Source organism: Corvus moneduloides, chromosome 1 (genome assembly GCF_009650955.1).
Source record: "Corvus moneduloides isolate bCorMon1 chromosome 1, bCorMon1.pri, whole genome shotgun sequence".
Lineage (NCBI taxonomy): Eukaryota > Metazoa > Chordata > Aves > Passeriformes > Corvidae > Corvus > Corvus moneduloides.
Window position 1 is genome coordinate 163,645,933 of NC_045476.1, and position 26,448 is coordinate 163,672,380.

General features: G+C 41.8%; 1 protein-coding gene across 3 annotated transcripts in view; it reads right to left on the bottom strand.

Moving 5' to 3' along the window:
- The window catches only part of TSNARE1 (t-SNARE domain containing 1), a 468,220-nt gene that overhangs the window by 177,546 nt on the left and 264,226 nt on the right, over nucleotides 1-26,448 (bottom strand). For all 3 annotated transcript variants that reach the window (XM_032134539.1, XM_032134538.1, XM_032134532.1), the window contains one exon: nucleotides 8,960-9,032. In XM_032134539.1, coding sequence (XP_031990430.1) covers nucleotides 8,960-9,032 — 73 coding nt within the window. The remainder of the gene's footprint in view (nucleotides 1-8,959; nucleotides 9,033-26,448) is intronic.

Below are 26,448 nucleotides of genomic sequence, written 5' to 3' on the forward strand. Positions count from 1 at the left end.
TCAGGCGTAGTGCAGACAGAACTGTGGATGTTAAAGGGAAGGAAAACTATGACAATTCTTCCAGAGCAAAGTTTAAAATGGCTCAGGGTTAGTAATTTGCAAACTTCAATGTAAACATTGAGTTATAAATCCTGCACACGAGAGGATTTATAAAATAATTGTGCTCATATGTTAAACTCAGGCTAAATGGGTCACATTGGCTTAGATTGGTGCAAGAAAATACAATTTTCAGCTCTGTGACTCATCAGGAGCTGTGGTTATTGCTTCCAAAAAAAGGCAGATAGAACCTACCTTCCTATCTGATTGCAGCAGATCTCTAATTCTTCCACACAACAACACATCACAACCCTCAGAGGTAAGGACTGAGGCACTGAACAACCAGTCAGCACCATTTTCCAGGCAGGCCTGGAAAGAGTATTTGAAGAACCCTAAAATGTCATAACCAGCTCTTCCTGTTGGTTTTCCTCAGCCAACAGCCCAAACCCCTTGGTCTGAATGAATAAAAGTGGCTACAGGGCAATGGCTGAACACCAGCATAAATTTACAGCACTTTTCTCCTGAATGATTTATATTGTCCTTGAAATGCATCTTGGAAATGTCAAGCATCTGCTACATATGGATGTGCTGAAAAATGGTACTGCCCGGCCAGAGGTTTGCCATGCCTGCCAGAATACCTCTCCCAGGGATTTAAAATTCAAACATTGTCCTGTGTGTATCTATTGGAAACAACACATCCTGTCAGAGAATAAGGCACCTCCTATCATCTGCTCGGTGCTAAATGGCAGAGTGCAGAAATATTATCACTGTGGCATTTGCAAAGCAATTTACTGCTCTTTCTTACAGAGACAAGTGGCCTCAAATTCCTGATGTTTGCCACAGGAGAAGAGTCAGCACGTGAAGAGCGTCCTGAGGGTGCCTGTTCTGGACTCAGTGACCACTGCACACTCTCAGTTACCCATCCAAGGTGTCCTTAATTCCCATATGATGCTCTCAGATGGCCTGGGATAATCAATCCAAGGCTCTAGCTTTAAACCCACAAAATTTGCACGTGAGGATTTTATATCATGGCAACAGACCTGATCAAATTTTTTCCCTATTTCCTTCTTTTTCTGATTAAAAAAAGTTATTTTGACAACAGGGTTTTTTTCATGAAGTAATTTATGGGTGTGTCAGATTTTTTTATTCCCCAAATAATCTCTGAGAGCAATTTACAGAGCAAAACAGCTCAAATTGCTTTGAATGGGAAGTTCCAGATATTTTCCTGTAGCACACCCTTTCCTTCCATAGAATCAGAGAATTGTGGAATGGTTTGGATTGGAAGGGACCTTAAAGGTCGTCTTGTTCCAACCCCCTGCCAAAGGCAGGGACACCTTCCACTATCCCAGGTTGCTCCAAGCCACATCTAACCTGCCCTTGAACACTTCCAGGGATGGGGAGTCCATAACTTCTCTGGGCAACCTTTTCCTTGTGATTTACACTCAGTACATTTTTTTTTTTTAATTCTGTAAGACATCCAAGTTAAAGAAAAATAAAATATGTTTCTTTAAATTTGCAAATAAAAAAAAGAAGTAAAGATCAAAATTTTATTTTTTCTGCAAATACATCTAATACATCTCATGAATTGACACAGTTTGGATAAATCCCTTAATTTCATTTGCATGCAACATTTTTCAGAAGTCCACTTCTGTCTATAATTAACACAAAACTCACTTCCCATCACGCAGCTGAGTTATCAAGTCCTATTGCTGATGAAAGAAGTTTCTGAGTTTGTCACAGGAATAAATAAGTTTGGTAGGGGTGTGGATTCATAGAAATAAATATATTTTATTTCTGCTTGCTGCCTTGGAAAGATCATATATTTTACCTACCGAGTAAGGTCACTGATATTTACAACTTGCTTGACCTCTTTTGCTTTACATGGCTCTTTTGATTTACTTAAACTTCACCAGTCATGTTTCCCAAACAGTCTGGCAGAGAATTGCACCTCCCAGCAGAAATAAACCACCCACCTGGGCAGCTTCTGCCTTTCTGACATTTACTGCTCAAGTGCAGTGTTATTAGAAACTGCGACTGCGGCAGTTCTAACTAAAAAGCCCAAAAACTGCTCTGGATAAATTGATGTGAGAAGAATCCTACGGGTGGCAATAAACCTTGTGGAAGGAAGAACCTTGCTTCTTGTACAAAATTAGCTGGCTCATTAACTGTAATTATACCAGCCCAATCACATTATGAGGGTCAAACACAGAAACAAACACAGCAGACAAATCTTTAGGCGTTAGTAAATTTGCAAGTGTGGAGTCGCCCATTATTCTTCTCCTTGTAAGCCAGCATGTGCTGTCTTACCAGCACTGCCAGCATGAGAGCTAAATGTGAGAGTCCTCATGCAAAGGATGACACAAATAATCACATTCACAGAGAGCAGAAAGAGGAGAGAAACACAAAAGTTCATGCAGTTTTTGTGCTGCTTGTTATCTCAAGTAAAATGAGTCGGTCAGAGATCACAGTAGTCCACACCTGGCTCCAACAACTCTGTCGTAGCAGAGGTCACCAAGCAGTGCCTCATATGACACTGAGCACCTTACAGGCTGCCCAGCCCTGTCCAGAGAGCTGTTCAGTGGACGCCACCACTGCTGCAGTCCAGATAAACAGGGAAAGCAGAGCAGTATAAAACACAACATAGAATCACAGGCTAGTTTGGCTTAGAAGATACCTTAAAGATCATCTCATTCTAACCCTCTGCCATGGGACACCTTCCACTAGACCAGGTTGATCAGAGACCCATCCAACCTGGCCTTGGACACTTCCAGGGGTGGGGCAGCCACAGATTCTCTGGGAAACCTGTGCCAGTGACCCAATGACCATGATTTTCAAATTGTTGCCTACAAGGCAATTAAGAATAATAATACCATACAATTTCAGCAGCTGGGGTGGTTTGCAATAAAGTTTTGTTAGACTTAGGAGAAACACAACTGATGACAAGGCATATACTGAAGGTGAACAAAGAAATGGGAAGTTTCTTGGGAAGTTATAGGGAGTTTTAAGATAGAATTGGGTTGTGAGCTGTAAAACCTGCTTGCAGAGGCACATGGCAGCACAAAGGAGCACATGGTGGCACACAGAGGCTTGTCTCCACCGGACCCTGGGGGGAGGAGGTGTCACAAGGCAGAGCCCTACGGAGAGGAGTCTGCCGGGAGCTGACGGGCGGGTGAACAGCGAGTGATCATCCCATAAAAGGACATTGAGAAAGTGTGTTGCTGATGTGGCAACACGGGATAGGTCACGCCATATAAAGAAATACCGTGCCTTAGGAAAGTGTATAAAACCAACTGACTCCTTTGAATAAAGGATTCAGATTCCCTGCCGATCTGTGTCTGTCATTCAGTCGCTGATAGGAAGTGAATGGGAAGTGGAATACATTGTACATGACTCAGAAACACCCCAGTGTACCCTTCGTGCATGGGCTGTGCTCTGTACTGACACATCATTCTGGGTCGTATCAAGTCGCTGAAAGCAACACAGCCAGGAGAAGATTTTCCAACCCATCAGGAACCAATAAGAACATAAATGTACACGCTCCCATAACAGCCTCCTCTGAGAATCACTTAGGAATCTTAAGCAAATGAGAGACTTTGCAGGCGACATTCAACTGATTGGAGATGTTAAAGCTGTTACATTCAGGTGTTAGGGGACTGTTCTCAAGATGTGCTCATTTTCTGCAGATGTCCCAAGCTGAGACATATAACTCGGGAGGGTTTAGTTAAGGCTCCAGTTGAATGATTTCCCAGCTCAGTTTGCAGTCTGACAGCAGACTCCTGGCTGTGCCATCCAGGCAGTCAGACTGGAGGAGGATGTGCTGATGGGCCCTCTTGACGGCCTTCAGGTCAGAAAGGCAACAAAGTGGACTTGATTTCACAGGAAAAAACCAAAAAAATATTAAAAAAAAACCCCAAAAACAAAACTGAAAAAACCTCCCCATATCCCAGAGCTTCCAAAATAAGCAACCTATTTGCATTCATGCAAGTATCTTTTCCTTTGAAGGAAGTTTATTGCTATTGTTACCATCACTAGGCAATAAGTGACAGTGTGGCACATCAGTGAATGGCAGCATTGCTCAAGGACTGAATACATTGGCCCATCAAGAAGTTCCTCCTGACTGAAGGAAAGCAGCAGCTGCCATGTCTTGACTTCTTTTTTCAGGTCTGTGGGCTCCAGCCTGACAGATACCAGGCAGAAGTGTTTGTTAAGTGAGTAAACATCAACTTTAGATCACATAAAGAATTTTTTTCACCCAGTTATTTTTAGATATAAAAAGTCCAGACTTCAAGAATCAAGTGAAGTGAAAGCTAAGTAGCACCAAGATCTAAGTCTGGATGAGTATTGGTCTAAAAAGAAAGTCTGAGGAAGTCTTAAGCTTGACACAGTAGGACATTGATCTGTTCTGAGGAGGCCACCAAGTTAATTAGAGGGATGGAGCACCCCTCCCTAAGAGGAAAGGCTGAGACAATTGGGACTGGAAAAGAGAAGGGTTTGTGGTGATCTAAATGCAGCCTTCAAGTACCTGAAAGGAGCCTGCAAGAAAGATGGAGAGACTATTTACAAGAGCCTGGAGTGACAGGACAAGGGGGGATGGATTAAAACTAGACTAGAGTAGGTTTAGTAGGAAGAAATTCTTTCCTGTTAGGATGGTGAGACCCTTGCACAGGTTGCCCAGAGAAGCTGTGGCTTTCCCATCCCTGGAAGTGTCCAAGACCAGGTTGGACAGCGCTTGGAGCAATCTGGTCTAGTGAAAGGTGTCCCTGCCCACGGCAGAGGGTTGGAACTGGTTGATCTTTAAGGTCCTTTCCAACTCAAATTGTCCTATGATTCCATGATTCTTTCAGCCAGTGAGATTTGCGCAAAGATAGATTTGTCTACATTTATTCTGGACAAAGAGGTAGAGAACTGGTAAATTCCTTCCTGTGTTTCTGTTCTTGAAATGTTAAAATACGTGGCCACTATGTGAACTTGGGATCTTTTCCCAGTTTAGGGAGTTGGGGAGGTTACAGATACAAAAAACTTGTTTCCAAAACTGCTCAAAAGAGTCAGAAATGTGACACTTTTAAAATTGTAAAATGTTTTCAGAACAATGTGGATCTTTCCTTGTAGCTTTGAGAAATGCGATTGAGCTGTAAACAGTGATAGAAGTGGTGAAAGTTGAAATCGAGCAGTTTAGATCAGGAATGTAGATTTTGGATGTTATTCTGGCATAACTACTAAGGTTACATACACAGGTAGGATGGAAAAAGAGCTCTTCTAAAACACAGGACAGTATTTCCTTTAGCCTCGGGCAAAAAAAATAAGCACTCATTCCTATTCAGGTCAATTTTGTTCTTGGTTACAAGACAAACAGAAGCCTAGAAAAGTGGACAAATGTGCACTTGCTTTCATCAGGTTTCAATACAAATATTTGCATTTGTGTTGTTGACACTTTCTTCAGAGGAACTGAGGATTTAAGGATTCTCTTCTCCCTAACACCAGTCACAAAACTGATTCCATGGAAGTTTGCCTACATTTCCCAGTACGACCAAAGTACAAGCTCGCACATCAAAACAGAGATGTTCAGTGTGAAACACTGGGAATGTTTCAGGCTGTTGGGGAACTTACATTTCAGCTGAGTGGACATCTATGAGTATGGAAAGGAGGGACTGTTGCAGCTGCAATCACCTCCAACATAATTTTCTTCTCACAGTGCCAAGCCTTTAATCCTTGAATGCTTTGGCTGCAGAATCCTTCTGCTACCATGACAGTAAAGTTTAGTGGAGATGAACCTCTTCTGGCCATCTGGAGATCTTGCCATTTGTCCATCAGATCCCCAAAGTTGTCCTCAATGCATGCCAGGAATAGTTATGGAATAGTTATGCCCTGCTGTGTTGTCCTTCCAACTGATGCTGAGGTGGTTGAAATCCCCTGTGAGGACCAGAACCTGCAAAGGTGAGGCTGTTCCTGTCTGTCTGTAAAGGGCCTCATCCACTTTGCCTGTCCTCTTTTTAATCCTGACCCATAAAATTTGCACCAGCTTCTCATCCATCTCCAGGCAGCACACCATGCACTCCAGCTGCTCTCTCACGTAAAGGGCAACTCTTCCTCCTCATTTTCCTATCCTATCCTTCCTAAAGAGCCTGTATTCCTCCAAGGCAACACTTCATCACGAGAGCCAACCCACCACATCTCCATGATCCCAACAAAATTGTAGCTCTGCAACTTCACACAGATCTCTAACTCCTCAGGTTTATTCCCTGTACTTTGTGCATTTAGCACCACAGAATCTTCAGTTCCTGCAGAGGATTTGGGATATTTGTCCATGATGGTGGTGCCTGGTAGGCAACTTCCCTGCTCACTTCCAGGTCTGAAGGTGACCCTGCCCACACCCCATTTTGATGATTTTGGGAACCTTTCCTGCCACATCACCCCATGTCCTTTTCTCAGCAATCCTGTCCTCTGCTGCCAGGCAGGGACTGCTGGTCACACCCTCCTCCCCCACCATTACTAAAGTCCTCCTTATGTGGTGGATCCCATCTCTCCCAAGCAGCTGCAAATCTGCAGACAGGGTTCCATTGAACCCAAACCATGTCACCAACACCAGTTCTAGAGCCAATTATTGCTTTGTCCCACTAGTGTCCTCCTCCTTGCTCTCTTTCCCCTCACGAGCAGCCTATGTGATGAAGCTGCACTGGGATGCTTTTGCCAGGAGCTCCTGCAGGATTGTTTTGGGGAGACTGCTGATTCCCAGCTAACCCAGGCCATTGGTTTGTTTTGGTTTCAGAGGCTTGGGCTCACTGATACGGTAATGCATAATTAAATATTTGTACCAAAAAGATGCCAGGACCAGGAACTTGGGCACAGAGTTTGTTTGCAGAAGATATAACAGAGATATCCTCTCCCAAGTCTGCATTTTATTTCTTTCCTGCATGACAGAAATTGCTCTCTCCCCTAGGGAGCATTATCAAGGTGTTCCTTAAGGAACTGGCCCACATGCCAGAAAAAACTCCTTTTAGGTTTTTGCAAGAAGCACGGGTTAATCTGCCTGTGCCATGCACAGGCCAGACAAACTCTCCCCATAATTCTCCCCAGCTCAGGTGAACCAGAGAGGGGATTTCGTTGGGAGCATTTTGCTGAGGGGCTCATCTCATATTCCCTGGTTTGTGTCTTCCCTGCGTTTCCTAAACAAGCGCACACAGAGCTTTCATTCCATGCATGTCAGAGGAACAGACTTAAAAAAAAAATAAAACAAGTGCCAAGAGAGCTGTCTCTTGTCATCATGAAATTATCACTGTGGGGGTTTCAACATCCCTTGCCTCCTGATTCTTCACCTCACTTACTTTTGTGTAATATGAATGTCAAAAGATAAACAGTGGGACCCTTCAGCAATTGGTTGGGAAGATACCTTGATTGGCTGTCAGGATTAAAAGATAGTCAAAAAAACCTGTTAAAAATCTGCTGGAGTCTAAGAGGAAGAAGAAGAACAACAACAAAAAAACCCCACAAAAACCTTATGCTGGCTCAAAAACAAAATGTCCTACTTAGTCTAACAGCTTCTCACAGGGAAGTTAATACTGGGATGGCTTCTGTGCATGGGTAACATCTTAAAATAATAAATATTGCCTTAAGAAAAGGAGTTGTGAGGATCTTGAAGCTAGTTGATGTATGTTGTCATGTCCCTCAAGGCATTAGCATCTGATGTGCTTTTAGAGATGAATCAGGCTCCAAAGTTATCCATGTACAAAAATAAGCTTTCAAACCAGCATTAAGGGAAAAAGAAAAAATAAAAAAAAAGGAAAAGAAGTAGCAAAAAAGAAGAAAATATACAAAAAACTTATTTTAAATATAATTTAGATTTTTTCCTGCCCCTGTGAACCCGAGTGGTGTTTCTCAGAGGGGTGTAGTTCTTGTAAGTGTATCTTATGCTAATGGAAATTTGCAAAGGTATGAACTTGGCAAAGAAATCCAGAATGATTAATAAGCAGAAGAGGAGAGTTTCTGCTTTAAAGGTCTGCATATGGCTTGCTCCTGCTCCCAGGAGCACCAGTGAGAACTCCAGCTGAGACTTGAGGTGAGAAATAGCCCCACAAACCTTGCTCCTCTGGAGTTTAGGTCCCTCAACGAGCCTTTAGGACTATTAGCTCTCAAATTTGGAAGTAGGCTGTTTCAGAAGTACCACATATTATTATTGTGCATACACAAAATTAGAGACAGAAAAAAAGTCCGATTTTTCTTCATCAGAAAAGAGCAGTGACAAAGACAAAGGTCAGAGGGAGCTGATCTAAAGTGTTTTATTTCTCTTTTCACAAAAAGTGGTGGGTCTCAGTGATGGAGTGCTTCTAAAGATAGGACTAGGGGTCACTCTCATTTCTTTTCCCAGTTTCCTCCATCCGGTTTTTTCCTAGTCATTGGTAGCTGGAGAACAGGAGGAGATCAACTAATAGGCAGAAACTTCAGACTGTATATGAGCACATCTTGATGTCAGGCTTCTGTAAATTTAATTAGACACACCCTGCTATGTGGAATGAAAATTCTATTTGGAAACAAAAAGCTGCTTAATTTTCTCTAGTTTCATCAATACTCGTAATAATAATTACCACTACTATTGTTTTTTAATTACAGTTCCAGGTAGAAAGGAAGAATTAGATCCCTTTCCAGTTAATGTTATATATTCTCCATCTTCCTTTTTGCAGTCTAAAGGGAATGGATTTATCTCCCTGTGAATTCTATTTTATGCTAAATATACCAGCAAACTGTCCATAACATGAGAACCTTATTGCACAGGGCAGCTTGTCAGATCAAAACATCTCTGGATGTACAAAAAGCTCAAAACACAGGGAAAATAATCACAGCATCAACAAAGGGCTGCTCGTGAGGGACAAGATCACGTTGGAATGGTGGCAGAGGGTAATAAAGCCCATAATTTTCATGTGACACCTACCTATTGTGTCTCCTTGCTCATGCACCATGGAGGCCAGGTCTTTGATGATCTGGTTCACATCCAACATGTCACTCTGAAAAGACAGAAATCCGAACATTAACGAGGAATGGGGAATATCCAAGCATAAAAGGCACGTTCCACAGTCCAGCCTGGCAAAGAAAAGCACAAACCCAGAAATCTTCATCGGAGTACAAGTAAAAGGGAAAATTGTAATGCTCCCATAGTAAATAAAAAAGTCCCTCAGAGCCATGGTTTGCTGGATCTAAGTCAGCCAGCTGACTCAAGCTTTGTGAGAGGAACAAGTGAAATGATCAGATTTTATGGCTGCTTTTCAGAATTGTGGAGGACTAAGGAAAAACAACAATAAAAACAACAGTGGCAAACCCTTCTCTTTCTAAAAAAGTTATTGGTGACGCAGGCTGTTCCTCCATTCAGACTGTTTTCTCCTACACAGAAAAAGGCCATCTTCAGCACAGCATCCATCTGATGCTATTCATAAACTGATGGAGATACAATCAAAAACTCCCTATTGCTAGGGCAATAAGGAAAGAGCTGTTTCATGAACAGATTCATTTATACGTTTTCAAGTAGTAAAAAAAAAAAAAAAAAAGCAACGACATTCAGCTCTGAAATTTTCTCTGTGAAAACACAGCAAATTACCCATGAGTTTGTTTCCTTCATTTCTGAACACTCACCATATAAAGGAGCAAATGTGAGCATATGTTGACATCATATGACACTGTCTCTCGTAAAAAGAATTAATTTAGCAATAATAGACATAATAATATAGACACTGCTAAATGCATTACCAGTAAGGGAACATTACCAGAGCACAAAAAACAACACTAAAACAGGATGTATTCTTTTTTTCAGCTGTACAAATCAGAGAATCGCAGAAACATTGAAATGGGCAGGAAACTCTGGAAATTATTTAGCCCAACAGCCCTTCTCAGAGCAGACAATTAATGTAGTTTGCTCAGGGCCATGGTTTTGTCTGCCTCCAAGGATGGAGATTCCACAGACTGTCTGGCAAACTGTAAGTCCATGGAACCCTGTGTGTGGTTTGACCACGGCTGGATGCCAGGCACCCACCAAATCTGCTCTCTCACTCCCCTCCACAAGTGGACAGGGGAGGGAAAATATAATGAAGGGTTCATGAGTTGAGATAAGAACGTGGAGACCTCCTCCTGCAAATATTATCATGGGCAAAACAGACAGTTATTAATTGAATTTATTACTAACAAAATCAGAGCAGGATAATAAGTTTCTCAGCTGTCTGGACACAATCCTGTGCCATGTGCTCTGGGAAGACTCTGCTGGAACGGAGAGGTTGGACCAGATGACCCCACTGTGGTCCCTTCCAGCCTGACACACTCTGTGATTCCATGTTCATCCCAAAAGATCCAATTGCTGCCACCACACTTTTTAAAGGACTCCGTTTCCCTACTAGGAAGTTTAGAAAATGGTGCAAAACGAATGCATGTCCTACTGAAGTTTGCTATGAGAATATAACTGGCATAACACTTGAACACGTAATGCAATAGAACTGCATCAATTTAAAATGAGGTCTGGGAGTCCCACTGTGAGTGGTAGAATACACCAAATTGTTGAATGACTGAAGATGTAGGAAAAACAAAAGATTGAAAAAGCTGTGAGAAATCATAATAAAGCAAAAAACGCTCCCCCCACCAAAGACTCCCCCCACCAAAATGCACTTCATTCCTTCCCTTGTCAAGCATAATGAAGCTTTAATTATGGATGGTATTATTCCTAACTTGTAAATACTGCAGAATATTTTGCAAAACAATGAAGATTAAGTAACTTGAGATTGTACTTGAGCACTGTGTTAGTAAATCATTGCTGGGAAATGAGGAGAAATTAGTGGTGATTTTTTGTTTTGTGTAGGGAAGTTTTCTGAGCTTTTTGTGAAAGTATTTCAAAGGAGAAAGCTAAAGTTTAGCAAAATGTGAAGAATTGTGATTTAACTTTAATGTGTTGTTCTGCTCTTGTTTAACTGCTTTGCAAAAGATGATGAAGGAAAATACAAACAAAAAAATAATAACACTAAAAAAACCGAGAATGCTGATTTTTCTGTCTTGGCTAAATTGTTACTGACATAATTTTTGGTTTCTGTTCTTTGCAATATAAACACAATCATTTCTGCACTTCAATCTGCTTTATTTTGTTGTACTTCTTTTTCAGCACTTTAAGTGAAGGTGGCTTAAAACTCACAAATACATTTTTGCATGTACATCTGGAATAAAACAGATGATACACTGACTTCTTATAGGGCCCTTCCCAGCTAATTTAGCCATGAGGAGTTGGGCTGTCTGTGTCCTGATCCCCAGATATTACATGAGGCAGGGAAGGATGAGAAAGGAAATTCAATGCTGTGTGTGAACGGTGCCAGTTCAGCTTTGCCATTTGTATTCAGGTGCTTGGGAAGAACCAGCCATCTGCAGCTGCAGAGTAGAGATCCTTTCCATAATGTTGCAATAACACTTAAAATTACTGTTTAGCAAATATGCATCAGTGAGAGCCAGCGCTGAGTTGTGAGGCAGGAAATGCTGCGACTACTGCACTTAAGGAAAAGCAAACAGGGGTGAGTTATAAAGCACAGAGAACAAAAAAAATCTGACCTGAAGGAAGAAATCTGTTGAATAATTTAACCTGGCAATGTGAAGTTTCAAAGGCCTTGATATATGTCAGGAAAACAAAGGAAGAAATAGAAGAAAGAAAAATACCCAGAAATAAAGACTTTCCATAATGGAATATACCTTGGAGCTAAGCTCCTGCTCCTTCTTGCCAGGTCTGCTCCATCCCCAAGTACCTCTGAACTTGCCAGGCATCAGAGTTTGTTAGGAAAATCAGATTGCCTTTGGTTTCCCATGTTTGCACACACTTTGTAGAATTCCCAATGAAATACAGCTCCTCATAAATCTCTGACTCCACAGAATCCAGCAGTGCAGCAGCCACCACCATTCCCAAAATTCTGTCTCCCTGCCAGCTAACTAGGCTGGGGCTCCCTAGGTTTTAATTAACACCAGCCTTTCCTGTCTGGCGACAATTCATTCAGTGTATTCTGCAGCAAGAGGGAGACGGGTTTAAACTGTTCCATATAAATCCTCTTTACTTTTCTTTTTTCCCCCCAAAGGAGAAATCCGTTGTTCAGATTAGTTGACAGGATTTAATATCATCCATTCTGGAACAAAAAGAATTATACTAGTCAACAATAAAATGAAATGGCAGTAGCTAAAGATGGCCAAAAAAGCAGAGAAGTGATAGAGAAGAAAATGAGAGATGTGAGAGAATTTGAGGCCCCTAAGTTCCAGAGGATTAACTCTCACTAGGGAAAATTAGTTTGGGAAGTTCTTAACAGAAAGCACTGGGTTAAAAAGGCAGGACTATTTGAGTAATTTAACCTGACTCAACAAGAGAATAATGTCACTGCATAGTACTGAGATTTTGGGAAAAAAATTAAATTTCTAAACCTGACACAAAAATGGTTGGAAATATGATTTTGCAGATATACCAGAAATTTCAATTTCCCATTTTTTGCTTTAACAAGATAAAGATTTCAGCATTTTTGAAATTAATTTGTGAGCAAGTTGGGTTATAAAACCCAGACATTGTCGCCAATGTGAGAACAATAAGTCCCAGCAGCCCATTTCCCCACGTAACGAGCATTACTGAAGTTTTTCCAAGACAGCAAAGAAGCAAACCTCTTCTCTCTTCCACTCTCATGCTTCATGGGGTGAAGATTTACTCACACTGAAAACTTCCAACATAACCCTGCCTTTAATGATTTCCTAAGGACACTGCTGTATTCCAGCCATGGGAATGGTGTTAAATAAACCAGAGAGGGGAGCATGCTCTCCTCAGAAGGACACAGAATAAATCTGTGTAGTCAATAATTCCTCTCTCACATGGAGCCAGATCCCAGCCTCCTCTATCAGTGTCAGCTCAGGTCCTCAAGGGAAGAGTCACACTAATTTCTAGGAATGTTTGCCTTAGGTTTGTATAAAAATGGGATCAAAAGTCTCAGTGGTCTATCCTATTTAGCATATGTGCTTTTGTATTTACTCACAAATCAGCCACTCATTTTTTTAAAGGACTATAAATTAGCATTTAAATTAATTGCTGCCTCAATATTCAGGAGCTGCTGAATTTTTACAAGCGAGGTGACATTCTGACCCATCATCTACTCTGCAGCAAGCAGCCAGGAGAACTATAAAATAAACCTCAAGGAGATCCTGAAAGATGTCCTATAAGGCCCAGGTGTGTATTTCTGCACATGGAAGCACTCCAAAACACAATAAAGCAAAACAAAACCCTTGTGCTTGTTATCTTTGGGGGAAAGAATAAAGAAACAAGAAAAAAAACCCAACCAACAGCTCTTTGTAGTGTCTGTCATGTTTTACCAAAGAGATGCTGAGATGTTTCTCGTGTGTTGTCCCATCTGCAACACCCGTGGGGCATCTCCTGTGGTCCACCATGTATGGACATGGAAAGACAAATCAGAGCATGGTGTTTGTTTGTCCTCATTCCTTTCTGAGAGACAGGGGAAGGAAAGGAAAAGGAAAAAATAATATAAAATGAGAGCAAGCTTCTGATGCAAGATGGGCAGAAACTAAATCTTGCTGCAACAGCCTTTCAACAAATATTTTCCTCTTGTCTATGGGTGGGGAGAAAAAAATGACATTCAATAAATCAATCTGATTCAGCCTAAGCAACAACAGACCAGCAGAAAATTGTTTTGAGGGCAGAAACTATCCAGAACAGCAATTACAGACTGAGTTAGATCTCCTCTGGGACTCAACAACAGCCAGAGTGTGGAGTTTCTCTCTCTCTCTCTTGCCTGTGTGCATTTCCTTTCTCTTTTGCTGTCTTAGAGGTCTGTGTCATCTCAGGGAGTGTAGAACTGTGTTGCATAATTAAAGCAGGCATGCTGAGCTTTGGGATGCAAGTCCAGCACCTACCTGGGGACACCAGCTCAAGAAACACAACAGGAAGGGGGTTCCTGTCCACCAAAAGCCAAATGGGGAGGCTGTGGGAGGTGAGATGCCTGGAGCTCATCAGACAGAGCCGAGGCCATTGCAGAGGGCACCTCACCAGGGATAAGTACAGAGATCCTGCACGCTGCCAGCTGCTATTTTATTCATTCTGCCCCTGGCTGGATGCCACGTGCCCACCAAAGCTGCTCTGTCACTCCCCTCCTCAGCTGGACAGGAGAGAGAAAATACAACAAAAGGCTCGTGGGGTGAGATAAGGACAGGAAGAGATCAGTCATCAGTAACTGTCATGGGCAAAATAGACTTGATTTGAGGACATCATTTTCGTTTATTACCAGTGAAAATCAGAGGAGGGTAATGAAAAGTAAAACTAAATCTTAAAACACTTCTTCCCAGCCTTCCCTTCTTCCTGGACTTAACTTCACCCCCAAGTTCACTCCCTCCTCCACTGCTGTGGCACAGGGGAATAGGGAATGAGGGCTGTGGTCAGTTCATCACACATTTCTTCCTTCTCCCTTAATTCCCAGCTCCATTGTGGGGTCCCTCTCATGGCAGACTATCCCCCACAAACTGCTCTAACCTGGGTCCTTCCCATGGGTGCAGTTTTTAATGTGGGTCCCCCACAGGGTCACAAATCCTTCCAGCTGTATCATCATGGAATCAGAATCATAAAATCACAGAATGGTTTGGGTTGAAGGAAACTTAAAGATCATCCAATCCCATCCCCTGCCATGGCCAAGGACACGTTCCACTATCCCAGGTTGCTCCAAGCCACATCCAACTTGGCCTTGGACACTTCCAGGGATGGGGCAGCCACAGCTTCTCTGGGCAACCTGTGCCAGGGCCTCCCCACCCTCACAGGGAAGAATTTCTTCCTAATATCCAATCTAAATGTGCCTTGTGCTGGTTTAAAGTCATTGTCCCTTGTCAGGCTTGTCTAAGGGAAATATAATAATACAAACATAGGAAGAGGTAGCTTGTCTTTTTTTAAAACCCTTTGGATCTGGAAATAGGAGATGTGTTAATGGAGGAGGTCATCAATAATTCTGCTTTTTGAGTCAAAATCCTCACTTTATATTTGGGAAATATAATAAAGCATCAAAGATCACATAAAGCATTCTTTTTACCGACTTTGATTCTGATCTTCAAATTAATTAACACCCCAAATTTCATTTAAATTCTTCAGTTTGTAAAGGTGAATTCCTGTATGTACGTGCATGTCAGTATTTATACAGGCACATAAGCACATGTATTCTCATGTACCACGAACACTCCCACCTGTATAAACAGCCACTGGATATAGAGAGACAACTAATAATTTTAAGATTAACTTGCCCTGAACATACACCAGGTGTTAAATGCACATTTGAGGCTTAGCAGATTGCAGAGATATAAACACAGCCTATTTCTGTCTACAGTAGCAGAAAACATACCTTAAATCTCAGGCTTCATTTTCCTGGCTAAACACTCTGGTGTAAAATAAGCATGAACACTGATATGATCTGATAACAGGCAAGTAAACAAAAAAGAAAAGAAAGGAAAAATTTGTTTGCTTTGCTTAGTTTTAACCCCCCCCCAAAAAAAAAAAAAAAAAAGCTGTGTTGATTCCATTTTGTCTTCAAGTTAATGCTGTGATAGCTTTGATACCAGGGAGAGCAGGAGTGATGTGAGCAGGAATGGGTCACATCAGAAAACTGAGATACGACAGTTGTGTCAGAATCATAAAGTCACAGAATAATTTAGTTTGGGTTTGAAGGGACCTTAAAGATCATCCAGTTCCAACCCCTGCCATGGGCAGGGACACCTTCTGTCACTGTTGTCCCCAGGGATGGCGAGAAATGACACAAGTCCAGGATAGGGTTCAAAGGCCAGAAATGGCTATATTTAATTATATAATTCAGCTTTTATAGCTTTATTCGCAAGGGTGGCATAAAACCATTGGATGTTTGACCATCCGCCTCCCAGAGGGATTGGCTGAAAGGCATAACACCCAATTTCAAAATACTTTTCCCAGTGAACCAAAACATTCCACTATGTTCTCACAACAGCCCTGCAGGTGTGAGATAGAGAGTTAGTTTACAGAACTGTCTTCCACTGTTTCTCAGCTAAAGCATGAGAAAGGAAAACTTCACAAAATGCTTCAGCAGCTGGAAATTCCTCTGCTCCTTCTTTTTAGCATCCACAACCTTCCACTGCCCCAGGTTGCTCCAAGCCCCATCCAGGACACTTCCAGGGATGAGGCAGCCACAGCTTCTCTGGACAACCTGTGCCAGGGCCTCACCACCCTCACAGCCAGGAATTTCTTCCTAATATCTAATACAAACATGTCCTCTGTCAGTTTAAAGCCTTTCCCCCTTGTCCCATCACTGCATGCCCATGCAAAAAATCCCTCTCGAGCTTTCTTGTAGCCTCCTTCAGGTAGGTCACCACCAGGTCACTCCAGAACCTTTTCTTCTCCAGGCTTAACTATCCCAACTCTCTCAGTCTTTCCTCATACGAAACATTTTCCATCCCTCTAATCATCTTTGTGATCCTCCTCTGGATCTGTTCCAACAGGTTGATCTCCTTCCTGTGCTGAGGACTCCAGAGCTGGAATCAGTGCTCCAGATCGGGTTTCACAAGGGTGAAGAAGAGGGACAGAGAGATGTGGATAACAAAGGAATTATGCTACAAATTCGAGGTGAAGGGCAAATGGAGAAAGTTTCAAAAATCATCCACGATGGAGAAGAGCATGTGAATTTACATGTTTTGCAGTGCCCTGCCCTTCTTTCAGCCCCACCACTCTCCTCTTCCACCAGACACTCATAAAGTCCACAAAGAATGAAAGAGGAAGGGAGATCCACAAACTAAGGAAATGAAGAGGGAAGTGATTTCGTTACTCTCCAGAGTGACCACCAGCTCTGCTCTCCAAATGGGAATGTGCTGCAATTTTATTTCTCTTTACTGAATGTCTGATGTTCCTGTACCTTGTTAGCACAGCTGGAACATGACTCTGGGATGTTACAATGCATATTTGTAATCAACAACCCTGAGCAACCAGATCCATGGCAGTGGAGTTGGACCAGGGTGATCTTTAAGGTCCCAACCCACAGCAGTCTATGATCCTATGATTTATTTTCTCATGGTTGCAAAAGAAAGTTTCTGCACCCATACTACAAATCCAAACTTTTGCTCTCCTACAGCCAAGTTTCTATCTGCTTTACCACCAAAGAAAGATTAATATCCTTGCTTTTCCAACAAACCCTTGGGCTGGATATGAAAGAGACTCACAGATCAGAAATATTGCTTCTGTTTTCTGATATGCTAGGAAGGTTTTTGTGGGATTTTCTGCCTTCTCACCTGTTCCAGCTCCCTGGAGTTGAATTAAGGAGTCCATTCTGAGTTAATTCATGTATGTATATAGGCTAATCAAATGGCACAAAAGTAATTGCATGAAAGACCCCAGGTGAGCAGAGATAATGAAGTGCCTGACATTGTGGCCTTTGTAGACCAGGAATAAAAACACTCAGTGAAGATGAAGGTTCTCCCAATAGAGGAGGATATCCATTTGTATTTCAAATATATGTTGTAGCTTAGGGTTTGTGAAATTTGCTGGCCTGACACTCCAAAAGCAAAAAATTAAATGGAATACAAAAGGTAAACATAAAAGCCATGCAAACCAGAGCAGAATTGTCCACCCACAGTAATCCAGAGCCTTGCCCAGGAAAAGGCTTTTATTAGCAACAGATCCTTTCTTTTCTGCAAGAGCTGGGCAATAACCACAGTGATTTGATGCAATTGTCACCGAGTGCTTCATGTGGTAGGTACCTGTCCAACAGGAACTATTTGTCTGCATTGCACATTTATTTTGCTCTCCAACAGCTCCGTGGAGCCATTGGTCTCTACAGCAGCAAACTGCAAAAAGTGAGATATATGAGTTCTTACAGCAACCTATGAAAAAAAAGTTATTATTTTTTTATATGCAATAAGAATGCTTGTTGGGGACACTTAGTCTTTTTAAAATAAAATAAAATAAAATGCATTTAATATTTACAGCTACACTTTTTTGCAGCTGTTCAGAAGAAGGTCTCCTGAGTACCAAGTCACCAAAGATATGGAAATCCATAAGCAACTCCAAACTCAGTTTGTTCCACGCTGATGTTTCCTTTAGCATCTCCTGCTTCCTGCCCCAGGCTGCAATGGATGAACTAATAGCAGTGGTGAGGGAAGTATTTGTAATCTATCACCCTGACTGATACCAGCCCTAGGAAAGGCAGTTTATTGCAGGTGGTATGTTATCTTCAAAAATAGAAACCGTGCAAAGATTATGACAAAAACTTCAACACTTTCTACACTTTGTTTGCAGCACTATTAATTCTCCACTCTGGATTTATTTCCATGAGGGTCATGCAGCCAGAAAAAAATACAAGGGAGGAATTCATTTTCTTTTTAGGAGTGTTCTGGGAAGCCAAGCAATTAGAGCAATTTTAAGCTGTCATGTATTATCAATTGCTGCTCAATTATTTTACTTAAATAAAATACTGATTGCAGAGTCTGATCTGCAGCTATCAACAGAGTGATTCATTTAGGTGCACTATTTATTCTTGACAAATTAAAAAAGAACATCTAACTTTAACTGAAAGGAGAAAGACAAAGGGACAAGGGAAATACGCAGCATTTTTTTACAATTCACTGCTATGCTGCCAATTCTCTGTTTAGAAATGGCTGAAACTGCTGTGCCCTGTACAGAGTTTGGAGACAACTCAGTCCTTATAAATGGAGTCCATGGGTTTGGTGCAAGAGAAGAAGGAAGTCACAATCTCTTACAGAGGTCACTGAAGGTTGGAATCATAAAATCAGAGAAGGGTTTGGGCTGGAAGGGACCTTGAAGATCATCTGGTTCCAACCTCCTGCCATGGACAGGGCACCTTCCACTAGACCAGGCTAATCGAAGCCCAGTCCAGCCTGACCTTGAGAACCTCCATGGAAGGAGCCTTCGCAACTTCTCTGGACAACCTCTTCCAGTGCCTCACCACTCTTGAAGGAAGGAATTCCCTCCTAATATGTAAAATAAACCTACCCTCCTTCAGCTCAAGGCCACTTCCCCTTGTCCTGTCACTCCATCCCTTGTCCGAAGTCCCTCTCCAGCTCTCTTAGAGACCCTTTAGGCACTGGAAGGGGCTCTAAGCTCTCCCTGGAATCTTCCACAGGCTGAACACCCCCAGCTCTCCCAGCCTGTCTCCATGGCAGAGGTGCTTCAGCCCTTTGATCAGCTTAGTGGCCCCCTCTGGACTTGTTTGAAGAGGTCAACATCTCTCTTGTGTTGGGGGTCCCATAGCTCCAGGTGGGGTCTCTCAAGAGGAGAGCTCTTGTCCTCTTTCTTCAGGAGACTGAAGAGGCACAGCCAAAAAAAGTGGTATGGCTGTCCAGGCCACCAGTAACTCCATATCCAAGGTCTGCCCAAAGTTCACCTTCTCCTCAATGGTGCAAACTGGGCAAAAAGAAGATACATGTTCCATACAATTAAAAAACCCTCTCTGCTTTACATTTCCGTGTGCATTCCAAAGCCAAATGCTACGGTCTTTGTAGGCTCTTCCAGATTTTGGCTCTGTGGACTGCAGGCAATGCTGCTGAAAATTTTCTTACGTATTTTCAGTCAACAGTGCAGGTTACCTAAAAGGCACAAATGCTGAGTAAAGGTGTCTGAGGAAAAATTAATTACAACTGTAGCTAAAAGGCTCAGAAAAGAAAGGTTGATGGGTATCGCCTCCTGCAAGCTGACTCTTCCAAATAGCCTCACATGGTTTTATTCTCCATTCTATACACAAGAGACTGTCCATTTTAAAAATATCCATTATATCCAAAATGATTCATCTCATTGTTCAAGGGTTTTTTTCTTAATATTTAATTTATTTCTCTCTGTCCTTAGTTACTACCTGGTAATTTTTTACTACCTTCAACCTTAATATTTTAAATTATTCTACCCTTTTTTCAATGCTATTACACATCAAGTATTTCTACACAGTCATCATGGCTCAACTAATCACTGCTGCACTTTCTGAGCCTGCAATTGGTAAATTCCTGTAATCTCTCTTCATAAATTATACTTAATACTTCTTCCTCATTTATTTCCTTCTGGATCACCTCCAAAATTCTAATAGAAAAAGGAGGCCAAAATGCTCTCATTTCTCACACACCTTCTTATCATATAAAAGGTGCCAACGTTTAAGGCAGACACTAAAGGCTGTGTGACAGTTCACTTTATTTTCCAACTGTCTGTGCTCAGTATCCAGTTGAAAATTTCCAAATGCTGGTTAAAACTATCCAACAGGTCCAGTGGCACAGCTTCTTTAGTTGGCTCACTCACTAGCTGTGTCAGGAATTTATCTTCTACACACTTCAGGAACATCCTGGACTGTTTCCTCTTTGCTGTGTTGTATTTCCAGCAGACATCTGGTTAAATTGAATTCACCCATGGGAACAAAGGCCCAGCGATCATGAGACTTCTCCCAGATACTTCTAGAACAATTTATCCATGTCTTCATCCTGGCTGGGTGCTCTGTAACAAACTCCCACCAGGATATCTGGCCTTCCCCAAGATTCTGACCCATAAACACTCAGCCCTATTGACACAGGGGTTACCCCACTGCCTCTCCTCCCTTGTCTGTCCCTTCTGAAGAGTTTACAGCCATCCATTGCAGCACTCTGGTTGTGTGAGTCATCCCATGCTGTTTCCAATCACAGTTTTCCAGTGGCACAATGGCTTCTAGCTCCTCCTGTTTGTTGCTCATGCTGTGGGCATTGGAGCTCTCATGTTTGCAGAAACAGTACAATAACAGCTGGTGTCTTCCACCCCAAACCCAGAAATCTCATGTTCATTCTCACATCAAAATTGTGAATTGCAGTTCCATCCAGTAATTAAAATTACAGGTCTGAACAACAAGCAGCTTGCTCTCCGATCAAAGGAGGTATTATTCAAGCAATTAATCATTCATTTCATTTTGACAGTTTTGCTTATGTGTCATTGGCAGATGGGGAAGATGCTCTCACAGAACAAAGTCTGGGTCATTTTGATCTCTAGAGGAAGGAGGCATTATTTATAGTGTAGGGTTGTACGGGGAAATTATATGTTGATGTCTTCTACATTTACTGCTCAGCAATTTACCCTGGCTCCCTTCAGAATCAATGGGGAGCCGACACTGGGATTGTGGAGCTCAGATTAAGGGTTAGGTATTTTCAAACTGTCTAGGACTCATAAATTCTAAGGTGAAATTTTTCGAGAAATATTGAGACAACCTTAGAGCTGTAAACTGAAAATTCATAGGGAATCAACTGAATTTCCAGAAGAGAGAAATGAGAGAAAAGAGAGTGTCTGAACAGTGCAAAATCCAAAAGTCTGGGAATTAGAGGCCAGACATCTTAATGCCAGCCCTGTGCAGTCCCAGTTGTACAGATGACAGGGGAAATAATCCAGTGTATGATTTTCTGATGCACAAAACACAGCAGGAGAATGAGCAGCAAGAAGAGTACATTTGTCAAAAATTACCTGGTACCTTTCTAGGACAGGCAACACCAGAGGAGGGGGAAAAGCAGCACATGACAAATACTCAAGTAGAGCAAACAAAGTCTAGGTGAAAATATTGTAAAAATTGGCTCAGAAGTCATCGTTTAAAACTACTACAGAATTTACTGTCCATCAGTAAATTCTCTTTGGTAATGGACTGCAAGGATGCACGGAAAGGACTTCAACATCACAAGTTCAACAACGACAAATACAAGGCTCTGCTCCTGGACAGGGACAACCTCCAGAATCTGAACAAACTGGGTGATGGAATGGGAACAGTCATGCAGAGAAGGAGGTGGGAATAGTTCATAGATGAAAAACTGGTCATGAGCTGGCCATGTGCACTTGGAGCCAAGAAAGCCACCCATGTCCTGGGCTGCTGCATCAAAAACAGAGTGGGCATCAGGTGAGGGAGGGGATTTTATGATACCCTGAGTTCTTGTCGTTTTCCTGGATCCAGGACTGACCAATATTTTTCAGGAATGGTTTAGGTGATGGCATAGAAAGGACAGTTCATAAATAAGAAGGTGCAGTGAAGCACAGACATATTTTGAGCCTGTCAGAAGATATTATTGGAATTCAAAGGGATCTTGTTGAAATGGGGAAACACTGTAAGGAAAAAGGGTGAAGCCAAATAATGAAAACACAAAGTTCTACAGTTAGACATAGGGAATAGGAGGCAATTTCCCAGGCAGAAGTCCTCAAAAAGGAAATAAATAATCAAGCAAAGGTGCTGAGGGGTGCTGGGGACAAAGCTAGTACTTGTGAGATAAAATATTGTGTCCAATTTTGAGCAATAAATCTCAGGGGGACCACCTGGACACAGCTCAGAGCAAAGCCATGGGAATGATCAAAGGTGTTAGAAACACAGCCTGATATGAAAACCAGGAATTAGTGTGATTTTCAATGTAGAAAAAGCAGGGTGGGTGGGGTTGGAGGAGTGGGGGGGACACAACAGATGTGATAATGCTTTTCTGAAAAGAGGAACAGTTGCAAATAGGAAGGGAATAACCCGTTCTCCATATTCCCCATCCAGATGACAGAAATTCATGGACTGAAACTGCAACAGGAGACATCTATATAAGAAGTTAATGATTTGGGTTGTTGATCCTGTCTTAGAGCTGAGAAAAGGATTTGATGATGTTTAAAGATTGCTCTTAATTCCACTTGTCTAATATTCAATGCAATCAATACAAACCCTGGGAAGCAGAGAGAGAGAGGGGCTATTTCAGACTGCAGCCACAAACTTCCCATCAGCTCCAGTCACTAAACTAATTAAATCATGCACCTCTCCCTCAGCCTTTCCGAGTTAAGACAAATTCAGCAAATCTCTGCTCTGTTAAACATCCTCGTCCACAAAAACAAAAGGTGAAGCTCAATAAGCTTTAACCAACTTATCAATAGCCACAAAGACACTTTCTGTCATTAAATAGCAGCAGATACAATCAGACAGCAGTGTCTCCCCTTCAGCAAGGAACAATGGCAACTGCAGCAGGGAATTTTGACAACAGTGTGCCATCTATCAGCTGTGTGTGACAACAAACCACGGCCAGCCCCTGTCCCAAGGGCTGCATTTAGAAACCATCAAGCACATCTACAGTGACAGAGCAGATACTCCTGCACTTATAAACCCACCAGTCACTTAGCAGAGAAGTGAGTTATCCTGCTTTCCTTCCCACCTGCATTGCCCCCTCCCCAAGGAAATGCTAATTTGGAAGAATGTGGATTCAGCTCTCCAGTTTATGACAAAGTTTTAAGCATTTATATTCAATCATGCTCAGTTTGTGCTCCCTGAGTTCAGATTAGCTTTCAGTGGACTATTTTAATTTTGTTTTAATTTGCAAATGAGGCAGGTGAAGGTCTAGACTCGAATAGGGGATGGCTCAGCTCATTCCCTGCCACACACTGGTGTCTCTGGCTCAAAGGATGAAGCACTGGGAAAGCTGGATGGATCTAGGGATGTGGGGAGAGAACTGGAGGAACTGGGGAGCTCCTTTCTGACTGAATGTACCTTGAAAAGGCTGCTGTTTATTGTTAACACTGGAGATAATTCATTGCTTTTTCCATTCAAGGAATTTCAGATTGCCAAAATAAATTATTTTCCAGCACAGAGGACTTTAGGCACTACACCTATCATATCTCATGCTATGATATGTCATAGAGTATGATACAGAATCATAGAATCATTAAGGCTGGAAAAGACTTCCAAGACCATCAAGTCCAATCTTTGACCAAATACCACCATGTCCCCTAAACCTTATCATTAAATGCCATGTCTGCTCATTTTTTGAACACTTTCAGGGATGATGACTCCATCACTTCCTTGGCTAGCTTGTTCCAATGTCTGATCACTCTTTCATTGACAAAATTTTTCCTAATATCCAACCTAAACCTCCCCTGGTGCAACTTGAGGCCACATGTATATTTGAACTTTTATTAATACTAAGTAATATCAAAATACTTTTATCAGGCTTTAATGAACAACGCTGAAAGGCCACTGAGTTAGTTCAAATAGTTCTATAACCAAGAGGAAACACCCTTTTTTTAGGTTTTTGGCTCGTGACAATAAGTTCTCACTGTTTGATGACTCTTTGGGATAAATTGATGTGTCTTCCTCTCTGTCCAGTCCGTACCAAACACAACTGCAGCATTTCTTTAGTTGATAATATGAGGAGGCAATTTAGAACAGAAACTGAATAACGTTTTAGTTTCCATAACCAAACCCAAAAAAGATAGAATTATAGAATAATAGAATATCCTGAGTTGGAAGGGACCCATCAGGATCATTGAGTCCAGCTCCTGGCCCTGCGCAGGACAGCCCCAAGAGTCCATGTGCCTGAGAGCATTGTCCAAAAGCTCCTTGATCTTTTAAATTTGGGCCACCTTCATGAGCAGCTACTGTCCAGCCAGCCTCAGCTCAGCAGAAAACAGAACTAACATCCCTTTGCATATTTTGCCCATGAAAGACCCCAAGCCATGCCCACAGAGTGCCTCCTGCCTTTGCAAAGTGTGAAATATCAGGAACCAGCCCCCCCTTCCTCAGCATCATCACACACTGCTGCATTTTGATTTACTGGGCTCTCAAAATGGTTCATTACAGGAGAGTGTTTCTGCCCTGATTCCCACCCTTACATGTGCACTGAATCCTCACCTCTGTCTGAAGCCTCTCTGAGTTTAGGTTTGTATCTTTTCATTGTGTTCTCTTTTTTTTTTAACTGAAAATAGATTGCCATAAATTTTGCCCTTTCAAGTGTTTAGTGACAGAGTGGAGTTGCCCTCACTCACATCTGTTTATCCTGGTAAGCACATTTATAAAGCGATTGCCTACCCTCGTTATTCTGTCAATGGCATTTCACACTGCAGCTACTTTAATGCAGCATTTTATCACTTGTCCTGAGGGCTGCTGACAGCTGCCAATTTCAAGGCTTCATTCCAGTCTTAATTTTCTTCTTTTCCTTTTCTTTGCCCTCATTTCCTTTCCCTATTGCCTCCTTTATTTTCAGAAGAAAGGGGAGTTAGATGAGTGCAACGAACAATGAGGATTTCCTCTCCCCTTTAACACAGACATTATAATCCCATAATAATCCCATAATGTGAAGTGTGTTAGTGAGGAAGAGTTAAAATTCAGGAGAGTGAGGTTGCATTTCAGTTGACTATTGGACTTTCCTTCTTTTCTCTGACAAATTCTTCATTAATGCTCTTGGGTTAAAATTTCCCTGCTCCCTTGCTATGAAGAAATTGGATTGTTCATCTCCCAGGGAAGTGAAACATAGATTTAGAAGAAACATAAAGATTTTAGTTATAGGCTAGCTGTGTTGAGATTAGTTGGAATAGGAAGAAATTTGGGCCCAGCTAGAGTTAATTAAAATAGTTAAGAGAGCTGGACCTGAAATGGGTTTTAAGATGTTAGTAACTGATTACCAAATAACTGATGATCTGTTATTTGCATGTTTGCTTAGCTGTGCTTAGAACGAGGAATAGAAACTTTGATAAGTTGGTGTAGGGAACAAGGACAATTACCAATTTCCTCCCTTGGTGGGAACCCGTTCAAAAGTCACGCAAGAGGAAACTTAGAGGTCACTAAATAATTAGGATTGTTAAAGTTCAGAGAGGTGAAAAGGTCAAAATGAGGAAGATGAGTTACTTCATCTTTTTAAGACCACTGACCCAATTCAAGACCACCAACTCCATTCAGAACACACACTACGCATGCTTAATGACATTTAAGCTCATTTCCATACGAAGCGGAGAATGGGAGGTGTTAATGTTACGAATATGCATTTGTATTTTGGATATTCATAATATTGGGAAATAAAAGGTATCGTGTTTGCTTGTATCGGGGCCCTGTGTCTTAGGGAGCTATCCCACACAGTGCCTGGCACCAAATAAAACATACACTTTCTAACTCTGAACTGTGAGAGAGTTTTTGTCCGTCTCAGTTGGATATCGATATTAGATCGATATTCATATTTTGGTAAATCAGAAGGTACTTTATGTTCTTGCTTGCCGTGATTCTCCTGCCATCCAGAATTATCTAAATCAAACCAGAATAGGCTACAACCCAGATCAAAGCACAGGAGGACAGAAATTTTACCTAAGGAATGCTTTTTAGAGCACTTTGGGAAAGTTTCCTTCTTGCTGCAACGCTTGTATTTCATAAAACCATAGAATCATTTAGGATAGAAAAGATCTTTAAGACCACTGAGGCCAACCATTAACCCAGCACTGCCAAGTCCACCACTAAAACATGTCCCCAAATACCACATCAACACATTTTTTTAATATCTTCAGGAATGGTGACTCAACCACTTCTCTATTCCAGTGCTTGACAACTCCTCTGTGAAGGACTTTTCCCCTAATATCTGTTCTAAACCTCCCCTTGCATAGCTTGAGGCCATTTCTTCTTGTTCATTTGTTCCTTTGGAGAAGAGACT